The 18,742-nt window shown below is 36.0% G+C and overlaps 2 protein-coding genes across 3 annotated transcripts; one reads left to right on the plus strand and one right to left on the minus strand.

Annotated features, from left to right (window-relative positions):
* Positions 1-603: 603 nt before the first annotated feature.
* On the minus strand, positions 604-7,560 carry LOC113099586 (cell division control protein 42 homolog). The gene is made up of 6 exons (XM_026264446.1): positions 7,441-7,560; positions 6,429-6,533; positions 6,089-6,161; positions 5,034-5,143; positions 1,742-1,939; positions 604-1,638 (listed from the first exon to the last, which is right to left on the minus strand). Exons 2-6 carry the CDS (start codon positions 6,531-6,533, stop codon positions 1,549-1,551), a joined length of 576 nt encoding a protein of 191 aa, XP_026120231.1. The 5' UTR covers positions 7,441-7,560; the 3' UTR covers positions 604-1,548.
* A 2,636-nt stretch (positions 7,561-10,196) lies between these two features.
* Positions 10,197-17,738, plus strand: LOC113099585 (myeloid leukemia factor 2-like). 2 transcript variants are annotated; one of them, XM_026264445.1, is made up of 8 exons: positions 10,197-10,941; positions 11,091-11,199; positions 12,494-12,535; positions 15,053-15,106; positions 15,388-15,516; positions 16,654-16,813; positions 16,914-17,124; positions 17,230-17,738. In XM_026264445.1, coding segments are annotated over exons 1-8 (750 nt in total). In that variant the 5' UTR covers positions 10,197-10,897; the 3' UTR covers positions 17,231-17,738. The 2 variants fall into 2 exon arrangements, with proteins under 2 accessions (XP_026120230.1, XP_026120229.1); XM_026264444.1 differs by having other exon boundaries at positions 10,198-10,941; positions 16,914-17,131.
* The last annotated feature ends 1,004 nt before the right edge of the window (positions 17,739-18,742 follow it).

Consider the following 18,742-nt stretch of genomic DNA (forward strand, 5'->3'; position numbering starts at 1 on the left):
TGTCAGTCGCACCATTTTTATTACAAATATAGTGAGTTTCCAAGCCCTGGAGAACTTTACTATGAAAAGGCCACGTTTCAAACCATCATCATCGGTTATACTCATCCTTTATACTCACACGACTGTTAAGATCGGTTATCCAAAATATTACATTTCAAATTGTTATTTTATTATTAAAATCACAATCAAATGGTACTCTAGCAAAAAATAACAATAATAAAATAATAATAATAAAATAGTCATTTAAGAAAAAAAAAAACAAGCTCAAGTTTCAAAATGACACCACTAAATTCATTCACCCAAGAGAATAACAGTAACACATTTAATACATCATGCTCAAAGTCAAAAAAAAAAAAAAAGAAGACAAAAACAGTTTTCTAAACGGCCAGCAGAAGGCACTGCCTTGATTCTAGGAGCATGAACCACAGAAGAAAAGAACTGTCTGGCTCATAAAGGAAAGAAAACAAATGCTTGTGAACTGAAATCCATTGGCTCCCACGCAAGTCCAAAACTCTCTTATAGAACCATATAACACAGGTCACTCAGGAGGGGATGTGGCCATAGAGTGTTTCTATGACCATAACACTCTGATCCAACTTTAAAACTTTGAAAATATCTAAAACTGTTATTGTTTATTTTGGATATGTTCTGTTTCAATGCCACTTTCAGTGATTAGAGCTAATTATATGCCCAAACCAATCACGTTAGCTTGCTTTTGTGCCAGATCCAGTCCAGTACATATTAATAATCACAAATAGCACTGAACCTGCCTACAGTTGTCGAATAAAGCATCTAAATAAAATTGCAAAAACGCAACAAAACAGAAACCCAGAACAACACTAAAAGGCTAATTTGTTAAGAATCGCTTTTGTGCCCATTGCAATTTTGAGAAGATTCAAGAAAGCTGAAATCAGCTTCTGCACACACACTGTCCACAGGTTACAGAGCAAACTGCTGAGCCCTGCAGAAGTACTCATCGGAGCAGTCAGCATGTTCGGCTTTACACTTTATGAAATTTGCTGTTTCTAGACATTGTGTGCTAACCATTCTTGTGCGGCTTACAGCAAAGCATGTGTCAGAGAAAAACCTGGCGTTTGTCCAGCGAAAGCATTTCAAAAAATCATTTCTGATGCCAATCAGAAACCTGAAGCATTTAATCTCATGTATTTGTGCCACTGTCACACTTTTTAGGGATTGATTTCATGTAACTGACACTTAAAGCATTAAATTGGATCTATATGCTGCTCTGTAAGACATCACATGCATAAAGTGCGCCTATATCTTATTTTCTTTATCATTATCCTCGGTTTGTAGGGGGTGTTACTGCTTCCAGGGTTCTCTAATTTCTTCTGTTGTGCTAGAAACATTTAGAAAGGCACAGTGTTCATTTATTTGTTTGCAATACCATTTATGTTGCCAAATCCTCCAGTATTGCTGTTTTTTTCCCATAATTGTTCCCAATTATCTCTCTCCACTCCAATCCCAAGCCCTACCAAAAAACAAAACAAAAAAAAACCCCACCAGAATGTTTCTTTCTTGCTTGTGTTCCTACAAAAGGATGCAGCGCTTCTTGGGTTTGGTCTCTGGAGGTTCAAGGGCAGCGAGTATCGCCTCGTCGAATACATTCTTCAGGCCTCTCTGTAAGAAAGAGATCGTAAAATGTCATTTGCAGTGGGTTATTTGGGTGACAAGTGTGTACAGCTTTTATGTCATCACGGGTGTGTGCGGCTGTTCTTTTAACCTGTGTGAGAGCTGAGCACTCCACAAATTTGACAGCTCTGAGGTCTTTGGCCAGCTTCTCCCCACTCTCAGGCGATATGGGGCGCTGCTTGTTTTTGGCAAGTTTTTCCACAGTGTTACTGTCATCCCTCAGGTCAACCTGAGTACCCACCAGAAGGAATGGAGTGCGTGGACAGTGGTGAGAGATTTCTGGTACCCACTTAAAGAGAGAGAGAGAGGAGAAATAGGAGTGGTAAGACAGGGCCTAGAAAGCTACTCCTAGCACATCAGAACAAACAACCAAACAAACTTATATACATATAACATATATATATATATTAGAGATGCACCAATTGCAATTTTCTTGGCCGATTCCAATTTTGTTTTGTCAGTGTGATTTTAGCTGATTCCAATATTTTTCTAAGAGCTATAACTGACAGCATAATTTGCATAAAAAAAAAAAAAAAAAAAATTCCAAACAACATAAATAGATGCAATAGAAAAAAGAGAGCTAAGAAACTAAGTTTGTCAGGTTACGTTATTATTCACGTAAGAAATACTACAGAAACTAAAGTAATCAAATGTAAATTTTTATCAAATTAAATTTCTGTATTCTTCATTGTAAAAATTAAATACAAATTAGTGCCTTAAAGTTATAAAAGGTATTCAATCAATTTTTCTTTTTCTTCTGTTCTTTGATTAACTTGACAGACAGCAGCAGAAATATTGGACTGCACTCCCTTTAAGAGTTTATCCACGGACCCAATATTATATTATATATATATACTAACATATACACACACACACACACTAAAGTACAAGTTCTGTATTTCTTTTATGTTTATTCTGCAAGGATGCAAATGATTAAAAGTGACAAAATGTATAATGTTACAAAAGATTTATATTTAAAATAAATGTTTTGTGAAATTTCTATTCATCAAATAATACCATTTAACATTAAATAAATGCAGCCTTGTTGAGCATAAAATACTTATTTCAAAAACCAAACTTTTGAATGTTTGTGTGTGTGTATAATTAATCTGTGTTCAATTTATTCGATACAGCTTGCAGTTTAATAATCTTCACTTCAATATTCTATTCTTAGAAAAGTGTAATGGTCATTTTTCACAAGACTGTGATGAAGCATTTAATGGTCATCAGCATCGTAAACCCTCAAATTGTTTTTCATATTTTTATTTTAAAACAAATTTAGGTACATTTATGACACTATTCTTTGTATCTTTTGATCAAATTAGAAAAAAAAATCCCCTTTTATTGAAAGTCATGAAAACACTATCATGGAGTTTTTCATTTTGCTATTTGAGCAAATGTTATGCAAAAATATATATTTCTGGTAATCTTCTATTCACTGCTCTTCAAGCTGACCCAACTAGGATGACTTCCACTGCTGAGAAACCTGGGAATGTGAGAAAGGTCCATTCATCAAGAGAGAGAGGCACTGTGTATTTATGAATTAGCACGGTTTTGCCGCGTGATATTACACAGCGCCTGAAAATAGTCCCCAGCAACTCTGCTATTGCTGCAACTACAAAAATTAGCTGGGGACTATTATCAGGCGCTGTGTAATATCACTGAGCCTGTTGCACCCATGGTACGGCAGCAAAGTTCCTTGAATATTACGCCAGAATGAGAGTATAGTTCCTAGCCATATCAGCCTAGAAACTTTACAATTAGTACACATTGTAACTACAAAACAGTCAAGTTTTAAATATGAAAAATATCGAAACTCTTTGGTCATTTTTGAGTGAGAAGCTTATGGCCTAATCAGAAACAATGATCTCTGCTAATCTAAGGTAAAAGTGCTACCGCCAGACCCGGAGATTGGATGAATGGATTAGAAAATGGTTAAACAACTGTTTAACTTTAGGGGAGTACGAACATAATACTATTTTCAAAAATAGTAGTGTTCCTTTAATTCTTTTAGAAACGATGTTACCAGCTCCTTGTTGAGAAAGATAATGAAGCTCTTGGGCGATTAAGCTATTTTATTATAAAAAGTTTGTTGCTGAATGTCGTAATCTGTTTGAGTGACAGCGTGTGTCTGTGAGATACAGTGAAGACAGCACGGAGTTTAGAACTCTTCTAATTTGTATTTTTTTTTATGTAAAAAGTGTGTTCATTTGTGCAATGATAACCTACCAACAATGTTAATGTGATTTTTAAAAATATATTAGTATGTGTTCTTCACAATATACATTCATTAGAAAGAATACATTATTATTTATTGGCTCAAAAACGAGACGTAAACAATCATAATATTGTATCTGGTGGGGATTGCCCAATGTAAACATTAAAACATATGCCATTAACTATATTAATTGTACTGTGGTACAGTTATGGAGGCCCTTCATAATGCAGAGGTCAACTTCCTGCTCTGCCAATAGTTAGAATGGCACTATAGTATGTAGTGTTTAATAAACAGCTGTTTTACTAAATTCCGCTGAGGTGAAATTTAGTGCAGTTCTGTATTGTGATATGTCTCATTACTTTGCTGGTGGTACACAGCCCTAGTGTATAATAGAAATAACAATAATAAAGCTCATAAATTACTCAAAATAATGTTTGCAAACTGCAACTTTGCAGATATTGTTTATGATCAAACAACATTACAAACTAACTAACATTAAAAAGTGAAATGGCAATCAACAACCCCTTTTACAAGACTGTGAGTGTGAAATGATACGGGAAACATGAAACCAGCACCACTTTACAGGAAATTGGTGCCTGAAATAGACTTAAATAGTGATTCTATAAAAAATATTTGATCACAGAATACTGCAATTCAATGATAATTTCATAATAAATACAGCTATGTAATAATCTTAATTTACACATTTATTTAGAAATCTGAAGAGAAAACCACTGACAAATATTAATCTGAAAGAATATTACAAAAATAAACCATTTCTCCAGAAACCTGATAAGTGATCAATTTAAATAATCCCTGGTCCATTCACTTGAGTTTCAATCTCCAAGTCCAGCAGGAAAATCAGGTACTGCTAAAAAAAGCTTTAATGACACTAAACAACAGGAGACATCAGTGTCATCAAACTAAAACCTGACTGTAACCTACTGAAACATAAAACAAGTATCAACACTAATGTATCTATACATAAACCATGCCACAAATATGGAACTGAAACTTTATTGTGAAATTGTGACAGTTTAGTATACCATCAATACTGTCAATAATCCTATCAGAGAAAGTTCATCTTTCATGTTCTGACGTCCCAAACAGTGAGACCAGCCAAAAAAAAAAAAAAAAAAACTGAAAGCATTTGATGAACACCTACCTTCTCTTTCACATTCTCAAAGGAGGAAGGAGAAACAACAGAGAAGCAAACAAGGAAGACGTCTGTCTGCGGATAGCTGAGTGGCCGGAGTCTGTCGTAGTCTTCCTGACCTGAAAAAACAAGAACAGACGCAGTTCATTACCACCTCTCTTCAGCTCTGAGAATCATTTGAGATGAACACAACAGATAAAGAAATCCAATCGAACTTAAAAAAGCTAGAGATAATTCTAAATTAATGTACACTGTTTAAAAGTTTGTTGACGATAAAATATTTAAATGCTTTTGAAAAGTCGTCTCTTTATGCTGACCAAGGTTGCATTTATTTGATCAAAAATACAGCAATTACAGTAATATTGTGAATTATTACCATTTAAAAATATAACAACATTTACTTGAAACATGCTAGCTTACTGAATACAAATATTTATTTCTTTACAGAAAATAAAACTTGCTAACCCCAAACTTTTAAACGCTAGTGTTTGTAGCTATTGTGTGTAGTTGAGGTGTGATTTTCACCCTATCATACCACTTATAAACTGCTATTTTAGTATCAGTATGTATATAGTAAGTCAACATGCAATTTTTTTAACGAGTTTCAATCTGAACAAGCAGGTCAGATACAAGATTGTTTTTAGCGTTTTCAGGGCATGGTACGCATGTAATGCCAAAATATGCATAGTATTGTCTAAAGCAGTATCAGAACACACATTTTCTCTCACTTCTCCTTATATACCGAACTATGTGATATTCACTAAATAGTGAATAGAGAACGAGTCAGCAGATCTGGACACTGTATGAATGGATGCATAGAACGCCTGACACTTGTCTTCCCATTAGTTCAGCCACATTTTTCCAGTTTTTCAATAGTGACGGCTATTGTCTCACGTCTGTTGGCATCATGTTGACATTATAATAATATTATGGTAATGAATATTCAATATACTAAATACTGATTATACTGGCCAACCAAAAAATATTAATAATTACTTAAGAAGAATGACAGTGTGAAGAATCAAATTTATGTCAATGGTAATGAAAGTCCCAGAATGCATTACCTGCTGTGTCAAAAAGACCCAGTGTATACGGTTCACCTCCAATCATTACTGTGACAGCATAGTTATCAAAAACCTGCAAACAACCACAAATGCACCTCATTCACACATAATGTACTTTTAATTCAGACAACACAAAATATACAATACTAATAATGATTCTAATCAATCTAATCAAATATCCTGTGAAATACTCGCATGCATTAGAGTTCCTAGTCTTAAACAGCACAAAGCACTCAACACTCATAATAGCTAGCACCGTTATTGATAATCATTGGATCACTGTACCCCCTCCCACCCACCAAATCTCTGACCCAGAGCCCACCACCCGTTACTCACTTACCGTGGGAACATATTCAGAAGGGAATTTGTTGGTTGTGTATGAGATGAGGAGGCAGGTCTTTCCAACAGCTCCATCTCCAACCACCACACACTTTATGGTTTGCATCTATATGGCGAGAGAAAAAGAGATTGAAAATCACGTTATTACTGGCAATGGTTATTACAGAAATAACCTTTGAGCAAACCATTCAGGAATCATTTGTTTTGCCAATAAAGTGATGTGATTTGATTTCAGGTACAAACGCAGGCATAGAAAAATACATATACAAGAATGTTTTTTTTTTTTTTTTTGCATATACAAGAATATGTCCTGTCTTATTTGCTTCCGCATATTAACGTTGCTTGAGAAGAAGATTCGACTTTGTCGTACTCGCACTAACAATACTGCCTGGATTTAAGTTACATTACACCGTTAGTGAATTATTTTATTTTGAAGTTAGTCCTTAATTAAAGTGTTCATCCTTAGTAATTACTACATTTGTAGTCAAATTAGGGACGATAAACATTAGGAATATCGGGTGACGTTACCTTAAAAGTAAAACACGAAAGAGCCTGTTTGTCGTTTATTTAAAGCCGGTTTTTCTAAACATGACAAGAAACGTATTTTATTCATACTACAAGTCAGACATTTAAATTAGAATGTTTATTCTGTTCTCGTTCTCCACCAAAAAAAAACACACATTTGAACACTCCGCCTGATAAATATAACGTTACTTAACTGAATACTATTCTAAATGGCGAAGAAATTTGTAGTTTGTGGTGATTACAGAAAACTAAATAAACCTTTACGAGATTTGTCGGCGGTGAAATAAATCAAATTTTGTTTAACGAAGGCGACAGGATGCTGCGAGGCTAAGCTAACGCGCTAGCACTGCTGAGAGGGCCACAAAACATCCACATCCTAAATCAAAGTTACACAACGGTTAAGTCTGACCTAAAACGTGTACCGATTAACGACCGTTTGACAGGTTAAAAGCCAAACAAAATAATGTTAAAAACTGAAAATGACTTACCGTTCCTCACCGGTGACTAGGCGTTGGTTACGTCCGGGTTTGAGAGTATCAATCTGACGTGAATAAAAGCGAAAAAATGTCTAGCCGTAGTTCCTGCGACGTCCAGCCTGCCCACTCCGAGTATGCGCACGCGCCCAACACTGGGTGCAGTTCCTACTAAGCGGTCGCTAGGGGCCCAGTGACAATTTTTCTCTATGGTTACAGAAAATAGGCTGTATTGTAAACATATTTTATGAATACATCCAGATGGAATATATTCTAAAGACACACAAACTAAAACAGTGAAGAATGGAAAGAATAAAAGCTTAAAAAATGCGTCTATTTCACATTTTACTTTACATACAAAGTAATATATATATATATATATATATATAATTCGTGACTGAATTTGGGAACGTTACTTTTATCGATGAGAGATTCTCTGCTCGTGTCCTGCGCATTGCCATCTAGCGATGCAACAAAAGGACAAGAAATCAGCTCTATTATTTTTCGGTTAATTATTTTTCTGTCTAAAATTTATTAATCAGCGTAAAATATCTACATTACAGAAACACACTCTTCGAGTGGTTTGGTAGGCCTTGGTAAAGTATACTTGATTTTGCATGTGCTTGCACCACACCATAAATAAATTGCATGTGTCTGTGCATTATATATATATATATATATATATATATATATATATATACATACATACATACATACATACATACATACACACAGTCATGCCCAAACATATGGACACCCTTGGTAAATGTGATCAAAGAAGGCTGTGAAAATTAATCTGTGTTGTTAATCCTTTTGATCTTTTATTTTAAAAAAATCACAAAAATCTAACCTTACATTTGATAATAATATTTTAAAATGGGGGGAAATATCATTAGGAAATAAATGTTTTTCTCTAATACACATTGGCCACAATTAAAGACAACCTTTATTGATTTATTTTTTAAACCTCCATTTGCCAGTTTAAAAGTTCTACATTTTCTCCTACAGTATAAAACCTGATGAGGTTAGAGAACACTTGACAAGGGATCAGAGACCATTCCTTCATCCAGAATCACCTCAGACCATTTAGATTTCCAGCTCCATGTTGGTGCTTCTCCTCTTCAGTTCACTCCTCTCATTTTCTTTAGGGTTCAGGTCAGAGGACTGGAATGGCTATAGCAGAAGCTTGGTTTTGTGCCCAGTGACCCATTTTTGTGTTGTTTTTGAGGTTTGTCTTTGGATTATTGTATGGTTCGATGATCCAAACATGGTCCATTATAAGATTTCTAACAGAGTCAGTCATGTTTTGATTTTTTTTATCTGTTGGTATTTGATAGAATCAAAGAAGCCATGCATCAAGATGTCCAGGACCTCCAGCAGAAATATAGGCCCACAACATCAAAAATACAGCAGGATATTTAATTGTACACATGGTGTAATTTTTATCCCTGTTTTCACCAAACCCATCTTGAGTGATTGCTGCTAAAAAGCTCTTTTTTGTTTGTTTCATCTGACCATAGAAGCCAGTCCCATTTGAGGTTCCAGTCTTGTCTGATAAATGAATATGCTGGAGTTGGTTTTTGGATGAGCTATAGGAGAATTTTTCTTGAAACCCTCTTAAACGACATGTATTGATGTAGGTGGTGTTTGACAATTTTTTAAAAGGTTTTCTGACCCCAAGACTCAACTATTTTTTGCAGTTCTCCAGCTGTGGTCTTTTGAGAGTCCTTTCAACAGTGCATTAGGGCGATATAGACACACATCCTCTTCCAGGCAGTTTCATAACATTTTCTGTTGATTGGAAATTCTTAATTATTGCCCTGATTGTGGAAATATAAATTTCACTGCTCTAGTTCTTTTCTTAAAGCCACTTCAATAATCTGTGAAGCTCAATTACCTTTTGCTGCAGATCAGAAATATATTCTTTGGTTTTTCTCATTGTGATGGATGATTAAGGGCATTTGGGCTTTGTTTTTCCCCCTATTTATATTTCTGTGAAACAGGAAGCAATGGCTGGATAATTTCGTGTTCATAATCACCCTGGAGTACGCAAAATTGCGAATATGAATGGGAATACTTAATTTCTATATAATTCTATATAATTTCTAGGGGTGTCCTTAATTGTGGCCAATGTGTATGAGAAAAACACTTATTTTATAATGATATTCCCCCTATTTTTATTTCTTATTATCCAATGAAAGGTTAGATTTTTGTGAATTTTTTAAATAAAAGATCAAAGGGATTAACAATGCAGATTAATTTTAACAGCCTTCTTTGATCACATTTACAAAGGGTGTCCAAATTTTTGGCCATGACTGTATATATATATATATATATATATATATATATATATATATATATATATATACACACACACACACACACACACACACACACACATACATATGTATATATTTTGCACACAATAGGCATATTGCAAAACCATCAATACGTGCACACACAGAGAAGATACAGAAACGAAAAAAAGGAAAGTCCAAATAATATTAATAAAATAAATAAGCAAATTAAATTAATAAGCATTAATCTCGTTATGTCCTCACATAAAAAAAACTGAAATGAGTTTATGCCTAAGCATCATATTAATAATGCTCGTAAAATCAAAAAGACAAGCGTCAAATGACCAAACGGTCACCAAAATATAAAGGCATCTTTGCTATTCTAAACTTTTATCTTTCATCACCGGAATGTGCGCTGCGCTCTTCCCCTCCTCTTCCTCCCCCTCCCGCCTCTCATTTCTGTTGACGTTTGGCTTTTGTGCCTGTTTTACTAAGTGCGCATAATATTCCTATCAAAAGCGTCTCTTCCTGACTGGAGTTTATTTTTTTAATGCTAGCGTGTGATACTGCAACGACTCTGATGTAGTGCATTTCGAAAGCAACGCGTGAATCGCTTAGAAGCGCGAGCTTTTCGCCCAGGATCTTCAAGGTTTTGTTTCCTTTGTCATACTGTCTTCCTGTGCTCATCTGCGGAGGGTATTTCAGTCGGTCCGTCTGCTCGTCGTGCTGCTGTTTCTCTCGCCAGCTGGACAAAATTCACATTGACTTGTATCCCCGAACCCCGTTGTGGTTGTAAACAAATCATTTCCGCGCGCATGTTATTATTTAGGCTAACAATCTGAAATAGCTCGCAGGCTGTTTTGGATTAGCACCTGTCTGGAATCTTCGACAGTATTCGCGTAGGGATAAATGTTCTGCAGAGCTGCTTTAGGATGTCAGTGTGTTGTATTCTTCTCGCTCGATAAATTGATGGTTTGTTTTGTGATTCGGTAGGCCGAATTGTATAATTCTCCAGTTGAGACTGTTTTGCATATCTGGCAAAAGGAACTTGATGATTGGTTGACCAATTAAGAGCTTCTGAGCTGTTGTTGTTGTTTTGGATTTTGATTAAAGAAGAGGAAGTTTATTTACTGGGGCAAGTTTAACCAACCAAGAAAGAAAAAACAACAACAACAATGTTTCATTATTTGAATGATGTGGATGACAGCCCATACATGATGTGAGTTTTAGTACTTTTAAAATGAAAACATGTATTGTTGAGTGAGTGTTTGAGGATAACCTGATAATCCATTTGTGCTTTAAAATTAAATTTAGTTTCAAAATACATTTTACAACTGTATACTGTAATTGCATGTTATGTTGTGACAGGGATCCATTCGCTGCGCACAGGCATCAGATGAGGAGTCTCTTTGGGTCCTTTGGGATGGACCCTTTTCCTCTCACCCCTCAGATCCAGCATCCACGTACTAGTTTGCAGGTACACATTAGAGCTGTAAATAAAGGGCCTGATTTGCAGATTTTTAAAACTTGTTCTATGCTTGTTCATTAAGTCCTTTAGCTAATTTGATGTTCATCGTCAATGACCTACCTTTTAAAAACTGCTTGTAAATCCCTCTTCAAATCTGGGATGAATTTGTATTGCCTTTCGTTCCTTCATTTAGCACAGGTACTGTTATTATTTTTATTTTTTTTAACCTTTTGGTCATAGGCCTCATTGATCTCAGTTGAAAAAAAAAACATTATTTGTGTATAATTTAGTCAATGTTCACTCTAAAACTGATGTAAACATAGTTCAATGAGACCTATTAATAATTCAGTTTTTTTTTAAAGAAACACAAAACCTGTGCAAACAGAAAAGACATTAATTAAAAGATTGAGTCCAAAATTTAGTAGCAATGTAGCATAGCAAGAAATTTCTAATAAATTATTTGTAGGCTGGTAATTTTTGACTGGAAACATCACAAGTGTAAATGAAATGATGAAATTCCTCTCTGGGTCAAAATGACCAGAACACAACATGAGGGTTAAAGGGATAGTTCACTCAAAAATGAAAATTTGATGTTTGTCTGCTTACCCCCGGGGCATCCGAGATGTAGGTGACTTTGTTTCCACAGTAGAACACAAATAGAGATTTTTAAACTAACTGTTGCAGTCTGTCAATCTTATAATGGAAGTGGATGGGAATCACAGCTAAAACATACAATAAAACAAACAAAAAAACATACAAAAAAAAAAAAGTAAACCCTGCGGCTCGTGACGATACATTCGATCTGTGCATGAAACTGAACAGTGTATATATATATATATATATATAAGTCTGCGATCCTCTATAAAGCAAGAAGAAGAAGACTCCTCAGGTGCAGGCTGTGATTTTAGGAGGCGCTCATACTGTTCAGGCAATGCAGTGCATTAGAGGTTAAAAACGATAGTTTAGTTTGATTGTATGTTTTAGCCATGATTCCCATCCACTTGCATTATATGACTAACAGACTGTAACAGTTTGTTTTACAAATCTCCATTTGTGTTCTACTGAAGAAACAAATTCACCTAATTCTTGGATGCCCTGGGGGTAAGCAGATAAACATCAAGTTATCATTTTTGGGTGAACGTTCCCCTTAAGTGAAAACTCTGTTAATATGTTGACCTGTCAGTTTGATGCTGAATTGGTATCTCTGCACTTAGTCTCAATTGTACTTGTATGTACGTATTTATGAATTATTTATTTTAGCCTTGTATTGAAGATTAAAGTTTTCATATTTCACCCTTTGTAGCCACAAGCTGGAGCCTTGTCCCCCTTTGGCATGATGGGAATGGTATGACCTTCTTCCTTGTTCACCCCTTTGCAGCAGTGTTTGCGCTACATGACCTCCTCAAGTTTGTGTAAATTCCACTGATCTATATAATGACTGGATTGCTCATTGCGTTCGAAGATATTTTTTTTAAACAAGAAAATACATTTCGATTTAGTTTTAGAAATTGATTCAAATATACTATGTATAATACAATACAAGCCTCTGTTACTATATTGCTGTATGTTGTATTGAAAATCGAAGCTCATCATGCATCATTTTGGAAATAAAGCTTAATGTCTTTAAGTCCGTACCATATGTAGTAGTCAGCATTATTTCTCTGAAGAAGTTATGATGTGTATATTTTTAATGTTTGAGCAACATCTATTTCAGATTCTTAAAGATCAAGCAAATTCTATGCCATTTTACTAGCATTACCATTAGGAGTAAAATGTTGTGTATGTATGTTGAATTAAATATTAATTTAACCAACGTTTAAATCACCTGCAGAAATGCTGTTAACAAAATCAATTTTGAAACATTTGCAGTAAGCCTACTGTATGAACAAAAACACTTTAACAAAATTACATAAACTGTGAATAACTAACTGTACAAGGCGATGTAAGGTATATGTGTATACAAACATAAATCTTTATTCAGATTTCAAAATGAGCACTTTGTCATTTGTAATGATGTTCATCTGAAGTACAGCCTTGGCCAGAAGTTTTGAGTGACACAAATATAAATTTTCACAAAATCTGCTGCTACAGTGTTTTTAGAACTTTTTGTCAGATTTTACTATGGTATACTGAAGTATAATTACAAGAATTTCATAAGTGTCAAAGGCTTTTATGGACAATTACAATAAGTTTATGCAAAGATAAACCGTGTTGCAGTGTTGACCCTTCTCTTTCAAATCCACTGCAACTCACCCTGGAACGCTGTCAATAAACTTCTGGGGCACATAGTGACTGATGGCAGCCCATTCTTGCATAATCAATTCTTGGACCTTGTCAGAATTTATGGATTTTTGTTTATCCACTCGCCTCTTGAGGATTGACCACAAATTCTCAATGGTATTAAGGTCTGAGGAGTTTCCTGGCCATGGACCTAATATTACAATGTTTTGTTCCCCACGCCACACAGTTATCACTTTTACCTTATGGCACGGTTTCTCCATCATGCTGGAAAAGGCATTGTTCATCAACAAACTGTCCTTGGATGGTTGGGAAAGTTTTTGTACCATTCTTTATTCATGGCTGTGTTCTTAGGCAAAATTGTGAGTGAGCCCACTCCTTTGGATTTCAGTCTGTACCCAATGTTTTTCCTGGAGAGAAGTGGGTTCTTTGCTGCTCTTCTTGACACAAGGTCATCCTCCAAAAGTCTTGGCCTCACTGTGTGCCGATGCATCACACCTGCCTGCTGCCATTCCTGAGCAAGCTCTGCATTGGTGGTGCCCCAATCCCACAGCTGAATCAACTTTAGGAGACGGTCCTGCCGCTTGCTGGACTTGCTGGTGCCTTGAACCCTTTTTCACAGCGATTGAACCTCTCCCCTCAAAGTTCTTGATGACTCAATAAATGATTGATTTTAGGTGCAATCTTACTAGCAACATTATCCTTACTTGTTAATCCCTTTTTGTGCAAAGCAGTGATAACTGCACCTTTCCTTGAAGGTAACCATAGAGGTAAACATAGTTAACAGAGGAAGAACAATGATTTCAAGCAATTTAATGATTTTAAAGCTTCCCGTCTGTTATTCTATCTCTATCAGCATGACAGAGTGATATCTAGCCTTGTCCTCATCAACACTTTCACCTGTGTTAAAGAGCAAATCACTGACATGATGTCAGCTGGTCCTTTAGTGGCGAGGCTGAAATACAGTGGAAATGTTTTTGGGATTAAGTTAATTTTAATGACGAAGAGGGACTTTGCAATGAATTGCAATTCATCTGGTCAGTCTTCATAACATTCTGGAGTACATGCAAATTGCCATTACAAAAACTGAGGCAGCAGACTTTGTGAAAATTAATATTTGTGTCATTCTCAACTTTTGGCCATGGCTGTACGCTACTGTAATGTATATGAACGTTACATTTTAATAAGCAGGGGAAATTCCACACCATTTACATAAGGACTTTTGCGTTGTAAAAATGTACAGGGATACTTAAGATATAAAAATGCTGAATTGTGAGGTGATGTTTTCTCATTAAAATCATATGATTTCCTATTAATACAATAGAATAAATGAAAATAGTAAGGAATACCAATATGGTGTCATGGTGGGTTCACATATATGACATCATGAGCAATCCAGTTCTCCTTTATAGATCAGTAGTCAGATCTAATAATCATCACCAGGAGGATTTGAAAATGAACCCCAGAGCATCTTATGCTTTAATGGCAATAAAAATACCCTATCTGTATAAAGGATCCCATTTATTTGATAAGTGGCAGACATTGTGCAGTGTCATAATTTTTACATCAATGCATTTTGACAATTCTGTTTTTTTGTTGTTGTTTTTTTCTCTCTCTTTCTCAGGGTGGAGGTTTCATGGACATGTTCAGCATGATGAGTGGGATGATGGAGAACATGGTAAGTTTCATGGTGGCCTAGCAGCCAGAAATCAAGATCATTGAAACATTGTTTGTACATAAGAACAAGACTTCCGTTTGTTAATGGTAAAGAGTGCATTATCATTAATAGCTTTTTAGCTAGAGTAAGTGCAAACTGTGACTTTCAAGTAGCTGCCTTGTTTATTTCACTTTAAAATAATCTTAATTAATTAATTCTCTATAGTTTGACTACAATTGCATACATTAAGTCAATTGATCTTAGATCACAATTTCATAACTTTCGTTTTCTTTACTTTGTAGGAACAAATGTCTGGTTCTCCAAACTGCCAGACCTTCTCCTCCTCCACAGTCATCTCATACTCCTCCATAGACACAGGCGCACCTAAAGTCTATCAGCAGACCAGTGAATTTCGCACTGCCCCTGGGGGTGTAAGAGACACATAGACACACAGCGGAATGTATTATGCAATAGACATGAAGGGGAATGTGTCCGTGACTGAGGCAAAATTTACACGACAACGATGTAGTCAAAAAGTTTTTTCTTTGCATTTTTAAAAAGTTTCACGTATACATGACAATGTTTTCAAAATGATTCATGTTTACACATATCTGCTATAACAGCCAAAAATGCTATATTAAGTATGCCAGGCCAGTAGTTGGTAGGGAAGTCTGTAGGGAAGTGATGATTAGCATGTGGCGGGCAGGAGTTCTGTCACTAAAATCACCACACCACCTGTTGCGCTACTCCACATTCATAGTGATAGCAGCTTGCACACAGACGTAAACAAACAAGCAATACTACGAAAGCAGCGAGTCATTTTGTGAGCAGCAATATCACCGCTTTGACGATAATGGTGGCATTTTCAAAAACTTGCACTTTGAAACCCGATTTAAAAAATATGCTTTTTCAGTCCCCAAAACGCAGTTGTCATGTATATGAACAGGCAAAACCATAGACATTAAAAAATGATAGATGATGCATCTCCTGTTCTTTCCACTATAGCCAAATTAGATGTAAGGGTGAACTCGTGAAACACTCTTTTAACGTAAATACAAACAGTTTCTTAACTTATCTGACCCTCTGAACCACAAGTCAATAATTTTGTCATGTCAGACTCCTTGAACCAAGATTTGGTACTGTATTAAGTGCTACTTAAAGCTTGTGAGACTTAAATCTGTCATTAAGTAATTTCCAATTGGTTGTTCAAATGACAGTGTTTAGTTACAGATACACATGAGCTTTATTATTAAAATAAGAAATGTGTTAATATTTTTTGTTTTATTGCAATGGTCCCAGCATTTGGCAAAATAAATATTTAATTGTCCAGATATTTATTCCTCGAATTGGAATTCATAATGGAACAAATGAGGAACTATGAGGGAATTCTTAAGAGTAATCAGAATCATTAAATTACTTAAGACTAACAGTGATGGACTAATTCAACTGGATTGCCAATGCTTTGTTACCAAGAGATTTTTTTCATTGAAATACCACACATCAAAGTGTCAAAACTGTTGAATCACCCCTAATTCATTTAAAAATTCTGTATGTGTCTTTTTGTTTAGATCAGAGAGACACGTCAAACGATGAGGGACAGTCAGAGTGGGCTGGAGCGAATGGCTATCGGGCATCACATTGGTGAAAGAGGTCACGTGATGGAACGCTCAAGGAACCGTCTCACAGGAGACCGTGAAGAGAGACAAGACTTCTTCAATCTGGAAGAGAGTTAGTTCAATCCCTCTTTGCCTTTTTCCCCTGCTTACATTTTGTCCCTGATTTTGGGAAGTAATTCTCCTATTCACTGTTGTAAAAATCACTCTTTCAGGTGAGGCAGCTGCCTTTGATGAAGAGTGGAGGAGAGAGGTGGGCCGGTACCGCCCCCCTAATGCCCGTAGTTTAGATTATGGGCGTGAGCGGAGTGCAGGGGTAGGACAGCAGCTGGCCCTGACAGCGCCTCCAAGCTCCTCCTCCTCTCCCTCGCCTCACCACGAGTCACCACGCCACCATCCTCCTCACTCCCGCCCACGCTATGACTGGTGAGAGGTATGAATCTCGCATGGCCTGAATGAAACTTCTCTTTTTGAAATTTGGGTTTGTAGACTCAAAAATATTTATTTTTGACATTCTGCATCTGTTTACAGATGGAGTTATCTAGCTGATGCTGTGAAGAGAGAAGGGAGGGATAGAGAAGAAAATTATAACAGATGGGTCAAATGTTTGATAGATCTGAACTGTCTCAATATTTGTAGTCAGCTCCTTACAGGGATGTGTGATGGCATGAGGTATCATAACACAGGCTGCTGTTTTAGACTGCATTTCTGTTGTGTGGATTTTGGCCTGGCCTGTGTACTTCATACCACATTATGACTCCCAAAGCATACACACCAGCATTCATCACAATTCAGACAGCTCTTCAACCTTGTGATATATACATACACTCAGACATCTTTGTATTTAAATGAATTCTCATGCTTCCAATATTTCAGTATCCAAATATTTAATGATACAGTACACGTATATACACATTCACACACACATTCACTGTAAAGTCTGTGTATGTTTGTGTTGACACTAGGGTATCTGTGGGTTAAACTGTACAATGCTGACTAATTAAACATATTAACTAATAAAAAAAGACCTTGTTACATCATTGGCTGTACTGTGTTACATCTATGCCTCAATAGTCAGCAATATGCTTAGTGAGCCAACTGTTGCCCCCCCCCCCCTTGTTCAGCATCCTGAAAAAAATATGTATCATGGTTTCCACAAACACATTAAGCAGCACAACTGTTTTCCACATCTTGATTTGTAAAAGAACATGTGTTTAAAACATAAACATAAATTAAAATTACACATTTTAAAATATGAAACTAGAAAACATTTTAAATTGTAATATTACTTTATAGGTTTGCTATTACATATGTATATTTCATATATTTATATAGTAATTAATAAATAAATAAATGCTGATTTATTATAGTAAATAATTGAATTATTGGTATTTTACTGAAATGTTTCTGATTTACACTAGCCACATTAAGTGTGGCATGGTCGTGGTAATGGGCAACTCCTTGAAGGCTTCCTGTAGTATAACACTGACGGATTGGTTCATACTTAGGGCAACACACAAAATACATCTGTGATGCACACTGGGAAAATCAAACAGATGTCAGGCTTTCTGAAGGGATAAGGTGGTGTAGTTTTTTCATGACAGATCTTAAGAAATATATAGCCCAATGAGGATTCCGGCCAGTGTTTCATAAATACTTTTCCAGAACTACAGGTTTTAACTTTAGGTTATTTCTTTGTTCTTGTCTTTCCACAATTTACTACTTTTGTGTTCCCTGTTTTAGAAAAACTAAAGTCCATCTTTAATCAATGTTATTAATTCCAACCCATGAACGCCTCTCCCTGTTAAATACCTGCAACAGTAAATCAATGCAAAGTAGCTCTGCAGCCAGTCTGAGCATCTCATGCTTCAAACAGTAGATGGGGCGCTTACAGTCAGACGGCAGACATGATAACGCACGCGCACTCCTGAGAGGTTGGTTACTATGGTTACAACACAATGGGAGCCGGGACAGAGGTCTATTCGAAAGAGAAGGAAAAACTGCTGGAGAGAGAGACTGAGGGAGATGGATTGTGTATGTGTCT

Source organism: Carassius auratus, unplaced genomic scaffold (genome assembly GCF_003368295.1).
Source record: "Carassius auratus strain Wakin unplaced genomic scaffold, ASM336829v1 scaf_tig00216980, whole genome shotgun sequence".
In the NCBI taxonomy this organism is placed as follows: Eukaryota; Metazoa; Chordata; class Actinopteri; order Cypriniformes; family Cyprinidae; genus Carassius; species Carassius auratus.

Excerpts from the sequence above, each read along its gene's own strand:
- LOC113099585 (XM_026264444.1), top strand. The coding sequence starts at position 10,898 with ATGTTTCATTATTTGAATGATGTGGATGACAGCCCATACATGAT. Across the intron at positions 10,942-11,090 it reads GATGACAGCCCATACATGAT|GGATCCATTCGCTGCGCACA; the intron begins GTGAGTTTTAGT and ends ATGTTGTGACAG. Across the intron at positions 15,517-16,653 it reads TTCGCACTGCCCCTGGGGGT|ATCAGAGAGACACGTCAAAC; the intron begins GTAAGAGACACA and ends CTTTTTGTTTAG.
- LOC113099586 (XM_026264446.1), bottom strand. The coding sequence starts at position 6,533 with ATGCAAACCATAAAGTGTGTGGTGGTTGGAGATGGAGCTGTTGGAAAG. Across the intron at positions 6,162-6,428 it reads CTTCTGAATATGTTCCCACG|GTTTTTGATAACTATGCTGT; the intron begins GTAAGTGAGTAA and ends GGTTGTTTGCAG. Across the intron at positions 1,639-1,741 it reads AGTGCTCAGCTCTCACACAG|AGAGGCCTGAAGAATGTATT; the intron begins GTTAAAAGAACA and ends TCTTTCTTACAG.